Source organism: Monomorium pharaonis, chromosome 8 (assembly GCF_013373865.1).
Source record: "Monomorium pharaonis isolate MP-MQ-018 chromosome 8, ASM1337386v2, whole genome shotgun sequence".
NCBI lineage: Eukaryota > Metazoa > Arthropoda > Insecta > Hymenoptera > Formicidae > Monomorium > Monomorium pharaonis.
Window position 1 is genome coordinate 14,435,245 of NC_050474.1, and position 24,885 is coordinate 14,460,129.

General features: G+C 37.5%; 1 protein-coding gene across 1 annotated transcript in view; it reads right to left on the reverse strand.

Moving 5' to 3' along the window:
- LOC105834943 overlaps nucleotides 1–24,885 on the reverse strand; it is a 67,725-nt gene that overhangs the window by 33,454 nt on the left and 9,386 nt on the right. Inside the window, exon 2 of the mRNA XM_036290835.1 lies at nucleotides 20,978–21,456. Within this exon, the coding sequence (XP_036146728.1) occupies nucleotides 20,978–21,456 (479 nt within the window). The remainder of the gene's footprint in view (nucleotides 1–20,977; nucleotides 21,457–24,885) is intronic.

Genomic DNA, 24,885 nt, shown 5'->3' on the forward strand with positions numbered 1-24,885 from the left:
GTTTTACTTTACTTCTTACTTTATCTAACTTTATATACAGGATGTAAGGTTCCTTTGCCCCGTTCCATGCTTTAAAAAATTCCAGGAAATATGAATAAAAATAAAGATCTAAGAAATGAATAGTTTCAATAAAATTCAAGAAACATTAGCATATTTTCCATTATTAATTTTAAAATTTTGACAATATTTTACTTCTATTCGCTATTTTGAATTTTAAAATTTTGATTACGGATTTGTAATCAGCAACCCCAAAACCCTAAGAAATGAATTTCGGTACAATTAAACAAAATTTCATCTTAAGCTCGTTATATTGGATCTGCCATTTTTAATTTTGACATTTTTATTATAAATTCATAATCAACGACCACAAAAACCTCTAACAAATATGTTTCAGTCTGTTGTACCTCATATTTGCTGGTGTACTGCAGGAATCGCTGCCAATGATCCAGCAAAAGGATGAAGTCACTTACACCGCGTATTTGTAATAAATAGTTTATTCTTTTCTCCGTTTACATTGATACCGTGTTCGGTTAGATTGCGATCCCGTAAGGCAGAGTGTCGCGTCTAAAGGTTTACAATCCACGACTCTGCAGAGCAGAGTATCGTGTTTCGAACTCGGATTGACCCTCGCTTTTTTTTGGTGCTTTATATACTCAATAATTTTGGCAATTTTGTTGTAGAAGGAGGAAATTACGCTAACGCATAAATCGGTCAGTTATTCAATCTTTTGTTTAGATAGCAAGTGCTGTCTAAGGCCATTGCGTTAATTTTCGGGTGGATTGCGCGGTGCAATGCACCCGATGCAGCTGACTGACTTACGTCAGTGTTACTGACACCTTTTATCGTTGTGCATATGTCACTCACAACAGGTTCAATTAAACCAGATTTCAAAAAGATATGCATATTTTTCTTTTTTATCCCATTTTGTTAATATTTAAGGGGGTGTATACATAAAGGGGTAAAACTTACAAGGTTGCAAACACTTTTTTTCAATAGTTTTTTTACATGATCTTTAAAATAAATCCGGATAGATAGCGTTATCCTTTTTGATGAAAGATATATATTTTTGAAGTTTTGGTATACGTCCTATCAGGCACGAAAGGGTTAATAATATGTAACGAGCCGTTTACCGCTGCCTACAGGAGCGTCCCAGATGCGCACAGTGTAAAACGGACATCACCAATCAGATTACTGAGTTAGTTAGGTTAAGATGAATTTACAGAATTTGATTGGTGATGTCCGTTTTACACTGTGCGCATCTGGGACTTACTCAGGCCAAAGTACTACCTATACATTCAAAGAAACAATTTCCTCGATCTTCCGAGACTACTACAACTCGCCGACGATTACGAGTGCACCCGGTGCCACAAGCAAAATTACCAACCAACGGGAAAGCCCAAAAAAGGGTAAAGTCAAGATTATCGCCGCCGTCATCATTCCCACAAATGCTGCTGGGATTGCGGACAGCGCGGCCACACTCGCCGCTTCTGTAAACGGCCGCCCAAGCTGTTCTGCTCCCAATGCGGGAAGGAAGGCATGCTTACCAAAAAATGCCACGGAGAAAGGCATGCTGGGAAACGTTAGACAGACCAAGGCAACCTCCCAATCTGTTACCAGCATGGAGACCAGCGCGTCCACCTACCGAGCATAACTTCCGAGACACACCGACCGAGCCGCGACTCCGGGGGATCACCCAGATAGCCGGCCAATGCTACACCGCGCTACTAGACTTCGGGGCAGTGTTACATCCCAATAAACCCCTTTCCCACACTAGAATTTTCCGATTGTTCTGTAAAAGGGCTCACTCAAATATTTATCTCAATTCACTGTCACAGATCACGCAACGCATTCCCACGCGATAAATCCAAATATCTAAAACCCTTAAGCCGTTCTAGGCGACCGTCGTAACCCATTACTTTCCAAGCGGACATTTTATAGTCAATTGGTTTTTGGCTCAGAAAAGTGATGAGATCACATGAAAACTTAAAACAAAATATGCTCTTCTACGTAAAAAAAGTTGCTCTTTCAGATTCCGGGGTCAAAATTTCAAAATTTTCTATTGGAAATTAAATATGGCGGCTCAAAGTTGATATAAATTTTTTCATTGACTATTGACTTTTTATAGTAGAAAACTTCGAAAAATTTTGTCCATGACTGTTGTAAACGATTAAAGTGACGGAGTTTGCCTCTTTAAAGTATAAACTATGATTATTAATTGATTTTTTTAAGTAGTTCAAGTAGTTCAAGATGGTGGATGCAGTATGGCGTCTAAATACATGGAAATTATATTTTATTGTGATATATGTAAATGAGCAGTCATTTCTCACGTTTTCGAGGTCGCTGAGTACGAATCTTTGGTCAATTAGTCATTTTTCAAAATGGCGGATCAATATGACGTCAGAATACACAAAAATTAGACTTTGTTGCGAATTATGTGCGTACTGTTTGCATATGTTTTTGAGGTCGCTGAATACAAATCTGATAATATTTTTGCATGAATAGAATTCGTGTTCTTCCTAAAAATCTGAAACTGAATATAATATGTTTCTGACTGGTACGCGAAATGTTTTGATATTCCACGGAAAAAAATGGACTATTCTATGGAGACTCATACAATCATCTCTAACAAATGCTTTGATTCTGTATAATATGACAAATAATGGAAAAATATTTGCAAAAGATTTCGCTTTCAGTGTCTCTAAATTCTATCTTAAAATAAAACCAGATAAATTATCAAATCATTTGAGAATAAAAGTCCCAAATCGACGTAGATTGTGCAAAATTTGTTCAGTAAAAATTTCTTATTTCTGTTTTGAATGCAAAAATCAGTTTTGTGAAAAATGTTTCCAGGATTTCCATGGAACTCATAAGAAAACCAGGAGAGATTCTCAACAAATTTGTAAATCAGGGCGGGAGTGTAGAAAACGTACATACATTTTTTGTAATATTTGCCAAAAAAGCATATGCAATGAATGTTTTGAAGATTTCCATAATTCATTACATAATTAAAGCTACTCTTCCTCAAACATTTTAAAATACCTCAGAAGCATATAAAATGAATACCCTCACACATAGTTCGCAAATGGCCCTTTTCATGGTCAACATGATGCGCTAAGTCCGATCAGCAACCTTCTCGCGGTGCGCATCGGGTAATGCTGATGCTGGCGGTACTTTCGTCTATTTTGAGTAGCTAGGGAGTAGACACTCTCACCTTGGGCGCCAATCTTGTTCTCAGCGATTTCACAAATATATAAAATGAGTACTTGGACGCATAGTTTTTAATAAAGTATGAATTTCGTGGCATGTAGACATCATATTGTATTCGCCATTTTGAAAAATGACTAATTGACCAAAGATTCGTACTCAGCGACCTTGAAAACGTAAGAAATGACTACTCACACACATATATCACAATAAAATATGATTTCCACTTATTTGGACGCCATAATGCATCCACTATCTTGAACTACTTGAACTACTTTAAAAAATCAATTAATAATCATAGTTTATACTTTAAAGAGGCAAACTCCGTCACTTCAATCGTTTACAACAGTCATGGACAAAATTTTTCGAAGTTTTCTACTATAAAAAGTCAATAGTTGATGAAAAAATTTATATCAACTTTGAGCCGTCATATTTAATTTTCAATAGAAAATTTTGAAATTTTAATCCCGAAATCTGAAAGAGCAACTCTTTTTATTAAATATGCTCTTTTTAGAAGAGCATATTTTGTTTTAAGTTTTCATGTGATCTCATCACTTTTCTGAGCCGAAAACCAATCGACCATAAAATGTCCGCTTGGGAAGTAATGGGTTAAGATAACAAATGCAGTCTACAACTTAGTCATTTCGAGCATTCTTGAATAAAAAATACTTTTTGTTTTTAAAGAAAAAAGCCCTTTTGCAAAACTAATTAATGCGTATTCATAACAACTTATAACAATAAGACTGAAATTACCCTAATTGCAAAGCTAAATATTTTTTTGAATAAGTGGAACAACCCTTATTACACTTTCACATATTTTGTAACTCGAGATCTAATAAAAATATAACAATGAATCAAAAACGTAATGAATTTACTTCGCATACGGATAAACGTAGATCAACTAAAATAAGCAAATTTTTATTGTAAAATATTGTTACGTGCGAGCTCGCGTGTGTGAACGCGAATTTTATTCAGAAAAATCAATATATCGATTTCCCTCGTCAGCTGACGGATGTCACTTCGTTTTGAAGTTGTTTTGTTTGTTTGTTTTGATTCTTGGTTTTGAGCTGTCAAGCCGAGAGTTACCGTTTTCTTGTGCTTTTAATAAACCACTTTCTTAAACGAGTTGCCTTATTTCGTGCGCGGGCGAGTGCTCGCGAGCGTGTGCGCGGCGCGGAAAACGCTACAATATATATATTTAAGAACTTTAGAATTTTAACTCTTATTTAAGATCTTATAGAACCAGGAGTAGGGCTTACACGGAGCCCTGCTGTCTAATCTAATATAAACAAAGTGCGAGTATTGGTCCTCCAAATTTTAAGAAACGATGATTGATCCTAAAAGGACACTCCCTGACCTATTAGAAAAATATAAAAAGAGCTGCCAAAGGCACCAGCGGCAGTACCACCAGGGCCAGAAATAATAGCAGTAGTTGTTGCAGTCATAACTACAATTAGAGTCAGTGTAAGGACCATATTCCCGCTTCCTTTCCCTACGATTATTCTTCTACTTATATCATTTTGTCTGAGTTTAAAATATACGAAAATATGATAACTACTCTGAAAATATGATAACGGACTGAAATTTGGATCTCTCCTCTCCTATAATAGAACTTAACTTCATCCTAGGAATTGCTCGATGGTCGCCGCCAACAAAGTGGCCCCAGTCTTGATTGTTGCTGCCAATAGAGTGGCCCCAGTCTTGACTGTCGCTGACAACGGTGTGGTCCCTGTCTAAACAGCAATTCCTCGGAATTCAATCATACTTTTTTTAAATGCCCACAAAAAACGGGCGACGTCAGCGAGAGAAGAGATTGAAGTTTTTAATTAAAACAGCTTATAGTCTAAACCAAGATTCTTCCTCTTATTTACAACAATTAATCCCGCTTCTTAACCATAAACAATCAATAAGAGCACCTGAACCCCCATTTACCCTTGAAACAATAGAACATAAGCCCACATTTCCAGATTATAGGAAGATCCGCAAGGGCGATCCGCTAAGGTTCGCGTATAAAATTCGTCATCTTTTCGGCACCGGCTTCCCGGTAATCTTGCCCGCTCGCTATCCCATCATCCCTCCCGTCAGCGCGTCTTAAATCGGTGCAACCAGCCCGTCTCCATTCCTGGATAAATTGTTTCAATACATTTGACTCAAAAAGGAGACACTCCCAAATCCAAGACGTAACATCTCAAAAATTTGGTAACAGCGGTGGAATTGCCTGCTGAGTTGCAAAGAAAAGTTTAAAAATTAATTTCATATCTATAAGTAAAAGTGGTGCGTACTATTTCACCGGAAAGAAATCCCGGGATAGAAGACATCACCATGGCAAAAGAATTAAACGTCACTGAATTACAAGAAAAATTACGACAACAAAAAAGTGTTATTCATCAACTACAGGAGCAGCAACATTTGCAACAATCACAAGGTATGACATCAAATGTAACCTTAACCGGAACCGGATCTAACGATTTTAATTTCAGTATCTTCGTTTATATTTCAATTAGAGACGCGTTAGAAGCAGTGCCAAATTTCGATGGAGATAATATCGCGTTTTCTTACTTTGTAGAAGGATGCGAAGAGGAGCTTAGTATGATTGCATCTTCACAAGAAATTATTTTAGTACGCGCGATCCGTAACAAATTAAAAGGCGAGGCTCATAGATTTATACTCGGCAAGGTTGTTAACTCATTACAAGCCTTAGTTGAATTTTTACGAATTAAATATGGGCCAAGGGAAACGGTATATGAGGCACAAGCTCGACTATCTTACGTATGTCAGAAAAACGATGAAAGGGTGTCAGCTTACGCAAATCGTGTCCGTGAAATAGGAAAGCGAATAATAGACGTACAAAAACGGCAATCAAACGGAACTATTAGTCAAGATTTAAAAAATTTTATGGAAAAACATTTAAAAGTCTGTTTTCTGCGTGGTTTAAATCCGGAGATAAAAATCGTTAAAGGAGACACGTTCGAAGAATTAGAGAGTCGCGCCATAGATGCCGAAAGGGAACTCAAGACTATTAGAGCGATAAGACAGGTGATACTCGAAGAGAAAACCTCTGGCGACAATAAACACGTGACTACTGCATTCCTGCGTCGGGTTGACTTCGAGCCTGTAAGGTGTCAATACTGCCATCAAATCCGGCACACCGCCGCCCGTTGTAGAGCCATTAACGATAGTCAAACAAGATATAATCTTGGAACTAATACTAATTCGGCTCGGTTAAATATTCTGTTGACTAATCAAAGTCGTGATAATATGCGGATACCACCACTCCCGAGAGGAACATTATAAAATTCGAGTAACACAATTCAAGTTACATGCAGATATTGTAAAAAAGTAGGTTACGTAATCGAAGAATGCCGTAAACGCATGTTCAATAACCAACTTCGTGATAATCAAGCGCAGGGAAACGGACAAATTCCTGTGAAGACAGCGACGGTTTTCGGGAATATAAAAACACGTCCCGCTCGAGCGATAACGACAGATCAAGAGTCAAACCCAGATATCGAGCAGTAAATCTTACACACACAGAAACAGTTTCAGCCGTCAGATTAGAAAGTAAAGATCTAAATGCTTCGTTAGAATTTTTGTAGATAACGGAGCAGGCCCAAATATTATTAAACAACAATTTTTGAATCCTAGTATTCCGGTAAATAGGAATAAAATTCTGAAACTAACGGTAATCACGACGCACCATGTGACCACCTTAGGGCTGGCACAGGTAGATATCTTAGGACGTCCAATCGTTTTTCATTTAGTAGAAGATAATTTTCCTATACCACAGGATGGAATAATAGGTTCCGATTTTTTCAATCAATTTAAAGCAAATGTAAATTACAAATCGAATCAGTTAGAATGGGATAATGTTAAAATACCATTTAAATCTAAAGAAATTTTAACTATCCCAGCGAGGGCCAATTCGCAAATCTATATTCAAGACGCTAATCCGGAATTAAAAGAAGGATACGTTCCGAGATTAAATTTAACCGAAAAAGGTTACTTAGGTAATGCTCTGGTCACAATACAAGACGGAAAAGCGTACTTAAGAGTAATCAACACGACCGAAGAAAATTACTATGTATTCGTTCCTACTGTAGGAGTATTCGAATTCGATGAACTAATTGATTCTAATTCAAATTCGAAATCTAAATCTAATTCAAACTCTAACTCTAAGTCTAATTCGAATTCAAATTCAATTATTAATTCTAACTCTACTTAGATTCCAAAATCGAATCTAAACTTAATTTCAAATTCTAACTCAAATCTTGATTCAACTTCTAAATCAAATTCAAATTCGAATCAAAATCTCAATTCTAATTCTAATTCAAAAACAAACTCAAAATTGAATTTAAATTGTCAAATATCTATACAATTTCCAATTCAAGCCTTGACGAACAAAACACGGCTTATGTAAAACCAAATAACAATTCTCGATATAATAAAATACTCGAATTTCTTAAATTAGATCATTTAAATAGCGAAGAACGCATAACTATCGGGACATCGATAGAACAAAATGCATATTGTTTTCATTTACCCGAAGAGCCTTTTGGATTCACTAATTATTTACAACATCCCTACAAGTGACAATCTTCCAATACATACACGACAATATCGATTACCTTCCGTCCATAAAGAAGAAATCAATTGTCAGGTAAAAGATCTACTAGATCAAAATATCGTAAAACCATCCGAATCACCGTATAACACTATGGTTTGGATAGTTCCCAAAAAGGCCGATTCGAAAGTTAATAAGCAGTGGAGAATGGTACTAGATTTCAAAGCTTTAAATGAAAAAACTATAGGTGATGCATATTCGCTTCCTAATATAACTAATATCCTTGATCAATTAGGTGGTGCTAAGTATTTTTCAATTTTTTATTTAGCTTCCGGTTTTCACCAAATACGTATGTATCTGGACAATAGCCATAAAACAGCCTTTTCACGATCATTACGAGTTTCAACAAATGCCATTCGGTTTAAAAAACGCTCCAGGTGCTTTCCAAAGATTAATGGATCGAGTATTAACTGGAATGCAAGGAACAAAAATATTTGTTTATTTAGATGATATTGTTTTATATGCAAGCTCATTAAGAGAACACGAAATTAAATTTGAAAAATTAGCACAAAAGTTACGCAAAGCAAATCTCAATCTACAACCAGAAAAATGCGAATTTCTTCGAAAGGAAGTTACTTATTTAGGCCATATAATAAGCAAAAATGGTGTTCACCCTAATCCTAAGAAAATAGAGGCAGTAAAAAATTTTCCAGTATCCAAAAATCCGAAAAACATCAAACAATTTCTCGGTTTAGCAGGTTATTCGTAGATTTATAAAAGGTTTTTCTAACCTCGCGAAGCCTCGCTTAACAAATTTATTAAGAAACGGAGTAGAATTTAAATAGAATCAAAGGGAATAAGATTCATCCGATACACTAAAAAAATATTTTATGCAAAGAACCGGTTACAGTACCCCGAGTTTTCTAAGCCATTTGTTGTACCGACGCGATCCGCGAAGGTTCGCGTATAAAATTCGTCATCTCTTTGGCACCGGCTTTCCGGTAACCTTGCCCGCTCACTATCCCATTCTCCCTCTCGTCAGCGCGTCTTAAATCCGCGCAACCAGCCCGTCTTCATTCCCGGATAAATTGTTTCGATACATTTAATCCAAAAAAAGGAGACACTCCCTAATTCAGGACGTAACAGCAATCCTATCATACGTGACAGAAAACATCGCCGAGCGCCTGCGGCCATACACCCGCATTCGCTCGATCACCGTACACCTGGCAGATGGCCGGACCAGCACCATTAAGGAGAAAATGTGTGTACTGGTACGCATGAGGCTCTATCGGGCCGGCATACATTTCACGTGCTACCAGGGCTGACCTTCACCGTCATAGCCGGGCATTCACCTACTCTGTAAGACCGGTTTTCACTCGGGCTTTCCCGAGATGGCCACCTTGCAACCGGCACAGTAAACGTCGAATCAATCACCGGACTTACCGGCTCCCCAGGGCAACAACAAAGACTACAGGCACTGCTAGACGAGTTTCTGCCGAAATTCGCGCGGATATGTGGCACCATCCCACTGACCGAACACTGACTCCGAAACCAAGAATCAATCCGCCAACGATATCACACGTTGAATCCAGCGCTGCAGTCAATGAAAAATTTTACGAGATGTTGTAAGAGAGGCATATCGAGCCTACCAACAGCCTGTGGAAGACTCGTATCCGCTGCCCCCGGTTCAACATACCTTCGACCAATTACACGAGACCCACTGCCTCTCCACCATCGATTTGAAAAATAGATACTGGCAGGTCGCCCTGTAATAAAAAAGCCGACGCTAACCACCTTTGCCATACCGGGCCAGGGACAGTTCTAATTCACGGTCATGCTTCGGACTACACGCAGCCCCGGCCACCTTTTAACGACTGCTAGACCGCGTTCTAGCACACTATTTACTTGGATTTAGAAAAATGCGCCCTGTTCACTTAGACACCGTTTGGATAGCGTTTATTTGTACACCATTTAATTAGACACCGTTCATTTGGGCACCGTTTATTTGGAGACCATTCAGTTGGACACCGTTTATTTGGACACAAAAAGTGCGAACTATTTATTTGGATACAAAAAGATACACCCGTGCACTTAGACACCGTGCACTTAGACACCGTTCAAAAAAAGTGATAATATATTTTCCATTTTATTTACTAAAACATTAAATATTATAAGTCGCAAACCCATGTGGTATAGTGCAAGCGTCATTTCGCTCTGTAAGCAGGGGGAGGAAAGTGGGTGGACCTCGCTTTGCTTGAAAAGTCCACAGTGTTCAATTAAATATTGCCCAAATAAACGGTGTCCACGTAAACAGCGCGCAATGGTACAGTGTCTAAATGAACAGGACGCATCTTTCTGTGTCCGAGTGAACGGTGTCCAAATAAACGATGTTCAACTGAACGGTGTTCAAGTGAAGAGTGTCTAATAGAACAACGTCCAAGTGAATGGTGTCCAACTGAATAGTGTCCAAGTAAACAGCGTACAAAGGAACGATGTCCAACTAAACAGGGTATACATCTTTTTGTGTCCAAATGAACGGTGTCTAATTAAACAGTATCCAAATAAACGATGTCCACGTAAACAGTGTGCAATGGAATAGTGTCTAAGTGAACAGAATATATCTTTCCGTGTCCGAGTGAACAGTGCGCATCTTTTCATGTCCAAGTGAACGATATTCAACCGAACGGTGTCCAAGAAAACATCGCGTATTTTTTTCGTGTCCAAATGTACGATGTCCAACTGAACCGTGTCGAATCGTGTCCAAAATTTCGTTTCCATTTGCAACGTGTTCAATTGTATTATGTCTAAATGTACTGCTCCCGTTTTGGGTTTTCTTTTGGGCTTGATACTAATTTTTTATCTCCTCTCCACCACCTCCCCTTACTGAGTGAATAAGTCTCTTAGATCTTGGGGACTTTCGTTCAGGAAGTTATGAACTGTAACATATCACAGTATCAGCCAATTCGACTCCAAAAATGCATAAGATGTTGAGTGATCCTTTAAATTGGCCCAAAATAACTTTTGGACAATATTTTTAAAAGTTCAAAAAATGTTAAAAAATTTTTTTGCATTAAAATGTGCTTGATTATACATAAGTAATAACCATTTAATCCTTTGTGTCACAATAGGTTACCCAGAGCCCCACCTACATCTTTTTGAAACACATATTTATCTAATGAGCGGTATTTTACAAAATTTTGTACATGGGTGCTTCTAGAGTCGCTAATTTCGAATCCGTTGCCAGATTTTTAAAATTTAACATGACGAATCCAATACGAAAGACCAAAATCTAAAAATTAATTCCAATTTTGATGAAAAGTTGTATGTAGGGATTTTTAGGGTCGTTGATTACGAATCCATTGTCAGATTTTTAAAATTAAAAATGGCGGATCCAATATGACAAAACTGCTAGATACTAATTGTAAGTTTCACAAAAATTAATTAAATTGTTAATTTTATGACCGCCATATTGTATTCACTATTTTTAATTTCGGAATTTTAATAACGAATTCGTAATCAGCATCCCAAAAACTTCTAGATACTAAGTTTCATGGAAATTAGTTGAATTTTTTATATTGTTTTCGCTCTATTAGATCCGCCATTTTCGAAAACGGATTCGTAATCAGCAACCACAAAAACCTTCAATACAAATTTGCATTAAAATTGGCATTAATTTTCAAATTTTGGTCCGTCATATTAGACCTATCATATTGAATTTAAACAATCTGACAGATTCAGGATCACCAATCTCAAAAATTTCTATATACCAAATTTTATAAAATACCGATAATTAAAAGAAGACCCTGCAGTTTTTGTGGGGAAAAATGGATTTTATCGAAATTGTGTTATGTACTTCGCATAATACATACGTGTGTGTGGGGAGGAGGTGATAACGGATTTTTACAGTGATCCTTCACTAATAGTCATGTGCACCACTTTCCCTCTTATCTCCCAAATAACCACTCTTACTAATAACTGGATTTATTTGATTCCTCTCTTATAAATTAATCACCTCTACAATCCTGTCTTCATTTTGTGCGTCTAATATAGTATTTAAAAACATTGTTGGTGTATCACATACATAAAATTATTTTGATATCTGACATATCCAAGATACCACACCACGGCTGTTACATGAGAGGTACTGGTAAAAAGCCATTATAAAAATCCTAACGCGTCAAGTTCGGGACCTTAGTCATGTTGGGGAACTCCGAAGAATACACGACGGGATTTGTTTAACGATACACGTACGCAATATACTTGAAAAGAAAGATTATGATAGCAAGACTGGTTCTCAACCAAGCAACCAAAAAAGTTATTTTTGCCGTTACACACACATGCGCGCGCGCGCGCACACACAAACACACACACGTATGTATCATACGAAATATATGACACGTTTACTTTCATTTTCAAGCGCCGCTGCGTCGGAAACGGTTCATACAATTGACTTGGCAGTTACAACTTTTAATCAGCATGCCTTCAGCTATCTTTTGACAAAATTTATACCAATTCCTATAAAACCCATTTTTCTCTACAAAAACTGCGGGGTTCTTTATATATAGGGATCCTAAAGTCGTCTGTTTTACCGACATTTTTTATTTTAACTAATTTTTTAATTGGCTTTATAGAATCGCAAAACTCTTTTACAGAATTAAAGTACGCACCAAAATCTAATGAAGTACGGTCGATTTAATATCGATTAATATAAAAATGGAAAAAATTTTGGTACGTAGAACTGTCACTTGATGACAATATTTGCTTAGTATACAAAATCTACGATATATGTTGTTACAATCGCGCTGAACGCTCGGTACATTCGACTCTCAACTGCGCGGCGGCCTCTTTAGCAACCGAGTTGTTTACGCGAGCGCGCTCGTCAGATTCGATCCGGAGCTGTCAAACCGTACGGACGTGCTCTATTCCCTGTTTGTGTACGATTATTTGTATTACAAGCCACATTAAAGAGTTTCACCACAAAGAGTGTCTTTGTTATTTCGTGCGGATGTGCGCGAGTGATTGAGCAGACTTGCCGGGCAAACGCAACAATATGTACAAGATGGATTCATACTTCTCTAGGAATAACATACACAAACAATATCGTGCAATTAAAATTAAGATTAAAAGTTTAGAAAAAAAGATTAGTTTTAATAAATTTTTATGATTGCTTATCCAGATATAGTTTAGAAAAAGAGCACTCTGAAAAACTTTGTTTATTCTCGGTATAAAATCCAGTTTATGTAAAGATATTAATACGTATATTTTAATTCTGGAAAAGAATTTCCGAATCTATAAAAGAAATACATACGAGATCTTGTTAATGATATGCACGAATGACTTTACATTATCAACTCTGATCAAGTTTGATGGCCACTTTAGCATCTCCTTAAAGGGTTAAAGAGGTTGGACTGTATTATATGTAGAATACCGAATTATCTGATAATGTGTAGAATTCGAATTAAATGCAATATAACTTTACCTAAGATATTTTTTGCTGATACTCCATTTTAATATATTTCACTGTTTCATAAAATTTTATCTAAAACTGATCATTAAACTAATTCCACTTTGATTCGATTTTCACTATTTTCCATATTTATATGTATTTTTAAAATGTTTTATTAATAAATTCCTAGAATTTGACTTATTAATTTATACCTATATACACGGTGTTTGGAAATTAGCCGACAAAAAACCCGCAATTTCTCGTACAAAAAAATGGGTCTCATACGCAAACTTGGTTGACAAACTTTGGTAAAAGATAACTGAAAGCATGCTGATTAAAAGTTGTAATTGCCATGTCAATTCTATGAGTTTAATTTTTGATGCACCTGCGTTTAAAAATGAAAGTAAATGTGTCATGTATTTTGCATAATACATACATATGTACGCGCCCGGGCGCGCATGTGTGTGTGTGTGTAACAGCAGAAATAATTACTTTTGGTTGCTTGATGAGAAAACAGTCTTGCTATGATAATCTCTCTTTTCAAGCATATTGCGTACATGTATCATTAAAAATTAGCCCCGTCGTGTACTCTTCGGAGTTTCCCACCACCACTAAGGTTCTGAACTTGGCGCGTTTTTATGGTGGTCCTTAACCAGTAGCCCTATGCACTTTTTCTCTTATCTCCCAACCACTCTTAATATAGTAACTGGATTTATTTGATTCCTCTCTTATAAATTAACCACCTTTGTCGTGGTGGGGAATTCAGAAAAATAAAGGACGGGTCTTGTTTCTAACGATACACTGTGACGTGACAGCCGCAGGCTGCTGTCCGTCACAAGGGCCTTAGCGGTCCGTACGCGTTAACATCACACGAGTCCTGCGTCCTTCCGCTCGGGAGCGGACGCGAAAGCGTGATGTTATATTTTCTGTGTGTGTCGTCCCGTGTGTTGTTCGTTCACTAATTGATAAGATTTTTGCGAGCGCTACTTCGCGAGTGTGGCGGAAGTAGGTGGCCAAAGCGGATCTATTTTCTAAATCTTAGCGTCTCGTCTCAATGGAAGACACCCTTGGAGAAAGAACTAACAACGAGGGATTTGCAGAAGATCTTTTTCGAGCGGGGGTTTGCAGGTAATGCCGCCTTTATCTTGCCTACCATTTTATCGTCAGAGAATTCCGATACTGCTGCCGAATCGCGCTTTCAGGATCCAACGAAGGCGCGCAGGCGGCGTTCCGACGAGTGAGTCCTAGATGCGCACAGTAATAAACGGACACAGCAGGCTGAGTGAAACGGACACAGATTAAACGGACACAGTAATAAACGGACACAGTAACAAACGGACACAGACCAAACAAACACAGTAACAAACGGACACAGTAATAAACGGACACAGTAATAAACGAACACAGACCAAATGCGCACAGAGCGAAACGGACACAGTGCGAAACGATTGGACACCGCATTATTAGACACCGCAGTCTTCTAGTGAATAACATTTATATATCATATGACAGATTATCTAATCTTAGAAACATCTGGCAGAAAAAAACTTCGATTTGCCAGAAAAAAAATTGAATTTTAAATGTTTATATACATATTTTTAGGAGCATCTCGTTTTGCGTGGAAAGTTTCAAACCCATGTGGTGCAGAAAATGCTCGCACGCACACACACACACACACACACACACACACACACACGGGGGGTGCAAGGGGGGGCCTTCGGCCCCCCTCCCGCACCCACCCCGTCCAAGTCGCTAACCCATGTAAACTGTATTAGAAATCTGCATACACATACGTGAATGTGTGTGTGTGTGTCCAATAATGCGGTGTCCAATAATGCAGTGTCCAATCGTGCGGTGTCCAATCGTGCGGTGTCCAATTGTACGGTGTCCAATCGTGCTGTGTCCAATCGTGCTGTGTCCAATCGTGCGATGTCCAATCATGCGTGTCCAATCGTGCGTGTCCAATCGAGCGGTGTCCAATCGTTACGTGTTCAAACGAGATACTCCCGCGAGCTAATAATAACACACACAAAAAAGTGGTTGGTCCGGCGGACCAGACTAGTCTATTCTTATGTATTTCGACCCACTGAATCCAAATCCAAAGTCAGAATTGCTGAATTGGCTCATCTTTTCCTAACCTTAAAGAAAAATTTTTTTAAATCTTGGTCCGGCGGATCAGACTAGTCTATTTTTATATTATATATTTTGACCCGCTGAATCCAAATTTAAGGTCAGAATTGCTGAATTGGCTTATTTTTTCATAACCTCAAAAAACACTTTATAAAAGCAGTTTGGATCACAAATGTATAATCCGAAACGTGCAGGCTTGCGTAACCACATTAACTAGGGAAAATTTTCTAGGAAACCACAAAAGTGAAGATTCCAGAGAAAGGGTAACGGAAATGATGGAGAACAATAGAAAACTAGGTTGCTTAATGAATCTTAAGTTACATTTTTTACATTTTCATATCAAAACTACATCCCAGAAAATCTAGGTGATTATAGTGAAGAACAGGGAGAAAGATTTCATCGGGACATCAAGGAGATGCAGTATCGATATCAAGGCAAGTGGGATGTTAATGTGATGGCTGATTTTTGCTGGACGCTCAAGCGTGATGTCTCTGTGAAAAGAAAGAACCGTAAGAGAAAGCCATTGCACAGAATCTTCAAGAATAAAAAAGATATAATAAAAAAAAGAAGTGAATTTTCTACACTATGCACAGAAGCTCAAACTAGTCACACGTATTTCCCCGGGTAATGTGGTTACCGTGGCAAGCCTGCACATTCCGGATTATATATTTGTGATCCAAACTGTTTTTACAAGGTGTTTTTTGAGGTTAAGAAAAAATAAGCCAATTCAGCAATTCTGACCTTGGATTTGGATTCAGCCAGTCAAAATACATAAGGATAGACTAGTCTGGTCTACCAGACCAACATTTAAAAAAAAATTTTTTTTTGAGGTTAGGAAATGCGAGCTAACTTTGCAATTCTGACATTGGATTCCGTTTCAGCGGTCGAAATACATACGGATTGACTAGTCTAATCCGCCGGACCAACATTAAAAAAAAATTTTTTTTTAGATTAGAAAAAAAGGGAACGTCCCGTTTGCCAACGTCAATATTGGCCACAATCCCGATTGGCCACGTCAATATTGCCCACGTCAATAATGGCCACGCGTCAATATTGGCCACGTCAATATTGGCCACGTTAGTAATGGCCATGCGTCAATATTGGTTATGTCACTATTGGCCACGCGTCAATATTGCTTACGCGTCAATATTGTCCACGCGTCATAATTGGCCACGCGTCATTACTGTATATGAGTTTGCGACTTGAACGGGGTGAGTGCGAAAGGGGAGCCGAAAGCCTTTTCTGCCCCCCCCCCCCCGTGTGTGTGTGTGTGTGTGTGTGTGTGTGTGTGTGTGTGTGTGTGTGTGTGCGTGCGTACGTGCGCAAAACATTTCTCTGCACCACATGGGTTTGCGACTTTCCACGCTAAACAAAAAAATTAGTTAATATTGACGCGTGGGCAATATTGACGAGTGGGCAATAATGACGCGTGGGCGATATTGACGCGTGGGCAATAATGACGCGTGAGCAATATTGACGCGTGGGCAATATTGACGCGTGGCCAATAGTGACGTGGCCAATATTGACGCGTGGGCAATAAAGACGTAGCCAATATTAACGTGGCCATTATTGACGTGGGCAATATCACGCGTGGCCAGTATTGACGTGGCCAATCTACTTCGTGGTCAATCGGGATCGTGGTCAATATTGACGTGGCCAATATTGACGTGGCCAATCGGGACCGTGGCCAAATGGGTGAAAAAATAAATCAATTCAGCAATTCTGACCTTGCTCACTAAACACAAAGTTACATGTAACGTGCTTGTTAGTTGTAATTTCCCACTTAATAATATAATTGTAATATTAACACACGTGTTATATTACAATTACATTGTGGAGTGGAAAATTACACCCAAGGCACGTTACATGTAACTTGATGTTTGGTGGATTTGAATTCAGCGGGTCAAATTACATAAGAATTGACTAGTCTGGTCCGCCGGACCAATATTAAAAAAACATTTTTTTGAGGTTAAAAAATACGAGTTAACTTTGCAATTCTGACCTTGGATTCGGAATCAGCGGGTCAAAATACCTAAGAATTGACTAGTCTAGTCCGCCGGACCAACCACTTTTTTTTGTGTGCCTGTGTAATTATCGCGCATATTGTTCGCAGGACACCATAACGCGTAGAAGAGCACGAGTCCGTCGCGTGTTGCGTGGGCTCTAAGTTACTGTTCGTCCCGATCGCCCTCAGCAAAACCGTTATCTTATCGGGAGTTCGGCATCCACCAACGATGCAGGATAAAGCGTAGACAAGTCGGAGAAATCCCGCGTACGTAAACTAGCTCGTTCGTTAATTGTCCCGTATTCGCGAAATTTAATTTCAAGCAATTATCAGCTTGTAACGCGAGCGAATCACCATTGCCGCTCAACATAGCCTTATACTTCTGTATTGTTCGTTGTTAAATATAGCAGTTAATTTTATTGTGTAATTTTTGTAATTTTGATAGTTCTCTCGCCTTCCTGATTTCACCCACCCGCATCGAACCTTGCTCCCCCTCTGCCATTTTAGGACTGAGTAGCTGGCTATCGGAGCCGCTAACGCCCCGATCGCCTAACGAGCGCCCGTCTTTTTCGCGACTTTGATAACATAGAGTTACGTTGCTGTTTGGCTTAGATAGAGTGGTACGCTCAACGTACCTGGCGCTCAATTATACATATATTGTATCGAGGAATTACGAGGAGCTGTCGTCCCGACACCCGGGCGGCTCAGGGCCGCGGCCAGGGACGGAAGCGAAGTTGACCACTGCTCGCGAGCGCGGTTACAACACATACGCAATATGTTTTAAAAGAGAGATTATGTTAGCAAGACTGGTTTCTCAACCAACCAACCAAAAAATGTAATTATTTCTGCCATTACACACATCATGCACACATCACGCACACGCGCGCGCACGCACACACACACACACATACACACGCGCGCGCACACACACATATGTATATAATATATATTCGCATAATATATACTATATATTATGCGAAATACATGACATGTTTACTTTCATTTTCAAGCGCCAGTGCGTCGAAAATGACTCATAGGATTGACTTGACAATTGCAACTTTTAGGCAGCATGCTTAGCTATCTTTTGCCAAAGTTTGAACCAAATCGTATAAAACTCATTTTTCCTACGAAAAGTGCGAGGTTTTTTTCAGAGATTTTCAAGAGCAACGTAAAAATCTTTTTTTGCAAATAAACCTAGGGTCAGAAAGGTATCATCGCTATCACATAAAGAGTGTTCAAAAAAGGTCGAAACCTCGAAATATCTAAAAAAAATGTTTTACAAAAAATTGTTTTAAACAAAAGTTGTAAGATTAAAAAAATCTATTTACTGACGCTATAAATTTAACCTTAGAATGACCTTGAAAAGCCGAGTCAAGGTAAACATAAAAATCTTAAATAAAAACCCCAATATCTTATTGCATATTTTTGTAGCTTATCTCAAGAGCTTTCTAAAACAGTATAACTAAGTTGCATTTGGTCGAGAACTATTAGAGATATGCGCCACTAACAAGGGAACCTCGCGGACTCGAAAATTCAGATTTTAATGAAACTTGGCATAAACGTAGAGAAGGTAAATACATGAATTTAGAAATTTTTAGTAGCAGCCCAAAAACGGTTTAAAGGGGTGAAACCACCCTTCAAAGATTGAGACATTTTTGCGGTTTCTCGATATATCACGTAAACTAAACAATATAAAAAATGTTTTATGCAAAAATTTTACAATAAAAGTACTTCTATTTAACTACATTAATAAAATTTTGAAAAAAATTTTTATTTTTTAAAAAATAAACAGTTTTTTAATTTTTTTTTTATTTTATTACTGTAGTTAGATAGAAGTACTTTTATTGTAAAACTTTTGTATAAAACATTTTTTTATATTTTGTTTAGTTTACGAGATATATCGAGAAAACGCATGAAGTACATCACTCAAGACAAGATCGGTCGGTGATCCAGCCAGTCAAGACAAGATCAGTCGGTGATCCAGCCAAACAACGCAAGATCGATCAGTGATCAAGTCAGTCAAGGCAAAATCGATAGCTGATCTAGCCAATAATGGCAAAATCGATGGCTAATCCAGTCAATAAAGGAAGGTCGGTGGCTGATCCAGCCGATGAAAGCCCTGTATATGCTATGTTATACAGGAAAGTGTCTCAGAGCAGATGCTCGAAGTGTTATCCCCCATGACCTTTTCACAGATAATAGCGTCGAACCAAGAATCGGCGAATACTTTCAAACCAAGATCATCCTTGATTTTACCAGCTGCTGTTATGATCTTCACAATGAGTTCTTTTTGGCTTGCGACAGGTGTTTTGTAGACCGTGTTCTTTAAATGCCCACAAAAAGAAGTCGAGGAGAGACAGGTCAAGAGACCTCTCAGGCCGTTACAGGCCCTTCTTGCCCAATCAACTTGTCTAAAAAAGTCGCGTTCATATAATTGCGTACCTGCTGCAAATTGTAGGCTAGAGCTCCATCATGCTGAAACTACATGTTTCGACGAATGACTAGAGGCACGTTCTCCAGAAAGTCTAGAAGGGTGTCCTGCAAAAATGTCAAATAGATGTCCCTACGCAGGTAGTCCGACAGAATATAAAATCCGTGAAAACAATCATCGATCATACTAGCCCAAACATTCAACGCTGAATCGCTCTTGATAGTTTCCTCACTCTTACGGAATACAGATTTTCATCTGACCGTACGATTGTTGTGGCAGTTGCAGATTCCTCTGGTAAACGTAATGATGGTTTCATGGGTGAATAAAATAAATTTTGGAGAATGTGTCCCAATGAATCTTCCACAAAAAAACCACTGCACAAATTCTTGACGGAGAGGATAGTCGGCCAGATTCTAATTTTGCTCCTTTTGCCTCTTGTACGGATGTAACAGCTATTCATGCAGGATTTTCTAAACTGTGCTGTATGCTGCATCGACAACTGTGGATGCTGGTCGAAAAGTTTCTTTCCACAAAGAACAAGACATCTTCTTTTATCTCTGGTGTGCAGATAGTTTGCTTACGTCCATCATCAGGCCTGTGAACATGTACTGATCCAGTTTTTTTGAGATACCGGAACACCTGAACAAAAGTATTATGATAAGGAATGTGTCATCTTGGGAAGCGTTATTGGTAGATCCTTGCTGCTGTACGCCCGTGATATTGGGTCTCTATATATACAGCAATCGCGTTAGCATACTCTGTCCAAGAGCATAATGCTCATGTTACATTTAAAAAAAAACAACAGAAATAAGTAATAGAGTATTTTGTTTTTTTAATGATAATGTCAATCTAATACGTACTTTGACAAGAGTACACAACAAACCTTGGCGATCCTACCCAAAATTAATTTGGTAAAGTCAATGAATTATTTTACACCCTACAACTTTTGTTTAAAACAATTTTTTGTAAAACTTATACTTTTTTAGATATTTAGAGGTTCCGACCTTTTTCGAACACCCCTTATGTCGTAGTGATGTAATTGCACGTTTTCGACCCTAGGTTTATTCGCAAAAAATAATTCTTATGGTGCTCTACTTTATCGGTTAAATTTCCGAAAACCCTATACATAATACACTGCATACGTACATACATATAATAAGAATTCTATTTATAATGTTGAACTTGTTACATCTTTTATACCTGGGCATTCCTTGATAAGATGAAGCAATGGTCCACCGTTTGCATCGATCAATTCCTCGTTGATAATAGGGAAATAACTTTTCCTTACAAATGCTGAAATGTTCTGATAATGAGCTGTGTTCCTTACAGCGTTTACACCAAATTGCATCTTCTTTCGTAAGTTTTGCATAAGTTTTGACGATATCAAATCGATACCATCATCATAGTTATCGAAGAGATCACCCAGGCTGACAGAAGTCAAGAATATTGGTAATTCCGAAGCGTCAAGATCGCGAAGACTTTCAATATCTGGATAATACATGTCATGAGCAAAACTATTGTACAGAATACCGCTGAAAATTCCAACTAAAGTGACGTTAGCAAGAAGAATGCTTGATAATAATATCCTTTCCGCATTTGTGCTTGGTAATTTTTGTGGGCAGCCAGCACTTAATAAAAACAATCGATAGATAGTTGTACGAAAACTTCTCCTTTCCGTTCTAAAAGTAAAGCAAATACTAATGTATTTTTTCACTTTTTTCATACATAAATATAATTTCTCTGGTAAAAACTTTTCTCTGAAATCTTCATATAATTTTTGGAATCTCTGTATTATAACATTTACAGAAATCTCACATTTTTATACAATACAGAAATGAATTTCTTTTTCGGTGTAGATAGTTGCAGCTAGGCGCGCTTCCTATCGATAAGTAAGGTGCAAAATTTATATTATTTTTATAATTTGTTAAAAAATTGTTTAAATAAAAAATAAACCGATTTTAACAGTCACAAATAATATATTTTTACCTGTTCTAACTCTGTGCAAAGTTTCATTATTTTTGTAAACTGTTAGAAAAATGGTTTTGACAGTTGGATAGCATTACTTGTAAAATTTAATTAGATCACTTAAGATCTAATTAAATGTTTAAGAGAATTTCACAAGACCTTCGATGTCTTGCTGTAGTTTTAGCATTTAAGTGGTCTTTCGAAAGATGTCTCATGATCTGTTGCTGGAGACCAAAGGATTTTTAGAGTTCGCAATAATATTTCGTAGTTGTAGTCATAACTACAACATCGAATATATCTGTTGTATTTTAGTTAACATTTGCAATGTTACAACCGTACCCCCCCCCCCCCCCCCAGATAGGAAAATTGCAAAATAAATGCACAATTATTGCATCTTCTATTTACCTCAATTTCGCAATAATTGTTGCAAGTGAGACTACAAAACGCACATGTTTTGATAAAAACAAATTTGAAAATTACTTTGCGTAAATATTACGACATTGAATTAAAAAATAAATTTTGAATTTATTTACGTAATTATTACAACATTGTATTGAGAAATAATTTTCGAATCTTATTGCATAATTATCACGACATTGTATTAGGAAATAAATTTTGAATTTTATTGTCTATATAAATATTGCGACATTATATTAAAAAATAAATTTTCAATTTATTGACGTAATTATTATGACATTGTATTGAAAAATACATTTTTAATTTATTTGCGTAATTATTATATGTGGAGAGAATTTTCTCTTAAAATTTACCTTCAAAATCTAGTAATTGTGGGATAATGTAAATTTTACTATACTTTTAGTCAATTTTATTAAAAAGTATAGTAATTTCTCGAGGTCACACATTATCTCATAATTATCAGAGTTTGAAGATAAATTTTATAAGAAAATTCTCTCCGTGTAATGTTGTATTAAGAAATAAATTTTAAATATTATATTTATTATTAATATGTATTACATTATATTAATATTTATTTTTATAACAGCACCGAATAATGTTTGCACAACAGTTATCAAATGAAACATAATTTTAATAATGGCTATAAAATGTACATAATTTACCTGCTGAATAATAAAAGCACCCAAAATTGGTCCGCGTGTATACAAGTAAATAACCGCAGTTAAATTTACGATGTCACTCGTTGTTTAAGGGGAGCAAGTCATGTAACGCGCTGAAAATTAAGTGACTTTTTGGAATTTTGTTTGAGAAAATTATACAACCAATTTTTTTGAAATTTTCAGGGTAAAATGTTATTGTAATATTGAACTACTAAAAAAATTTTTTTTGACAAAAAAATAATATGTATTTTATAAATAATAATAATGTAAATGGGAGCGTCCCAGATGCGCACAGTAATAAACGAACACAGCAAGCTGAGTGAAACGGACACAGACCAAACGGACACAGTAATAAACGGACACAGTAACAAACGGACACAGTAACAAACGGACACAGACCAAATGCGCACAGAGCGAAACGGACACAGTGCGAAACGGACACAGTAACAAACGAACACAGACCAAATGCGCACAGAGCGAAACGGACACAGTGCGAAACGGACATAGACCAAATGCGCACGGACCAAATGCACACGGACCAAATGCGCACACTGCACATGCGCACACTGCACGTGCGCACGGACCAAATGCAATCCATGTACATTGCAAGCAAAGTAAAGTCCACATAGGTTAGCGACTTGGACGGGGTGGGTGCGGGAGGGGGGCCGAAGGCCCCCCTTGCATCCCCCTGTGTGTGTGTGTGTGTGTGTGTGTGTGTGTGTGTGTGTGTGTGTGCGTGCAAAACATTCACTGCATCACATGGGTTTGCGACTTTCCGTGTATGCATTTGGTCTGTGCGCATGTGCAGTGTGCGCATTTGGTCTGTGTCCGTTTCGCACTGTGTCCGTTTCGCTCTGTGCGCATTTGGTCTGTGTCCGTTTCGCACTGTGTCCGTTTCGCTCTGTGCGCATTTGGTCTGTGTCCGTTTGTTACTGTGTCCGTTTCGCACTGTGTCCGTTTATTACTGTGTCCGTTTGGTCTGTGTCCGTTTGTTACTGTGTCCGTTTCACTCAGCTTGCTGTGTCCGTTTATTACTGTGCGCATCTGGGACTCACTCATGTAAATCTAATGTGTCGACGCTGAAGTCACTTGTCGGCGTGCAATGTAGCGCTACTTGTATTCATCTGAAACAAAAAAAATAGATTTCTTTTTTGTACGGTTTGCGTTATCAATTGAACCTATTGTTAAAGAAAATAATGCAAAATTGTAAAAATGGTGACACGTAGAAAAAAGTATTGGTTTTTACGAAAAATTTTTGTGTTAATTATGCAATAAAACTAACTTATTTAAACAATACAATTACAAATAAAGGTTCAATTTATGAAGAAAGTATTTATCTAAATGTATGCACAAGGAGAACTCAATCGGATGAATAGTTTTTGAATTATTTTGCACGCCAATTTTAAAAAAGTAGTTTGGAGAAAAACGCGTTTAAAGTTCAAGTAACAAAATCGTGAAAAAATCGTAATTTATTTTAACTTACCGCAGTTTTTTGCTAATTTGCGATTCCAGAGCCATAGAGCAGATTTTCCTGTTTTTCAAACATTATTCTAACACAGCCAGGTTAACATTTATTACAGAGGGATCGAAAAACTGTTTCCAACTCGTCTACATGAGTGCTCCGCCCAATTCGACCGTTCACTTTTCGACGAAAATAACATAGAAGGAACTCTCAAATCGGTTTCTACTATTTTTTTCATATTCTACGGAAAATTTCCTATAAATTTAAGCAAGAAAAAAAAATTGCTAAAAAATTTCGATTTACATGACTTGCTCCCCTTAAGAGATTTACCAAAGAGAACGAATTGAAAATCAAAGAAAATACACTAACAATAAGCTGAAAATAGTAGTTGTATGCTAAACGCCGAATGCACATAGAGTTCGTAAAGGAGAGCCTCACTCTTCGACCTGTTGAGACTTGAGAGTGCTGAGTATCGGGCGAATTCGGGCGGGTTCGAGAAATAACCGAACACTAGATTTCTGCAGATTATGTCGCAATAATTGTAAATTTCACATTTTGTCAATCTATTTACAAATGATACTAAAATAGTATGCATGTTTCTTTGT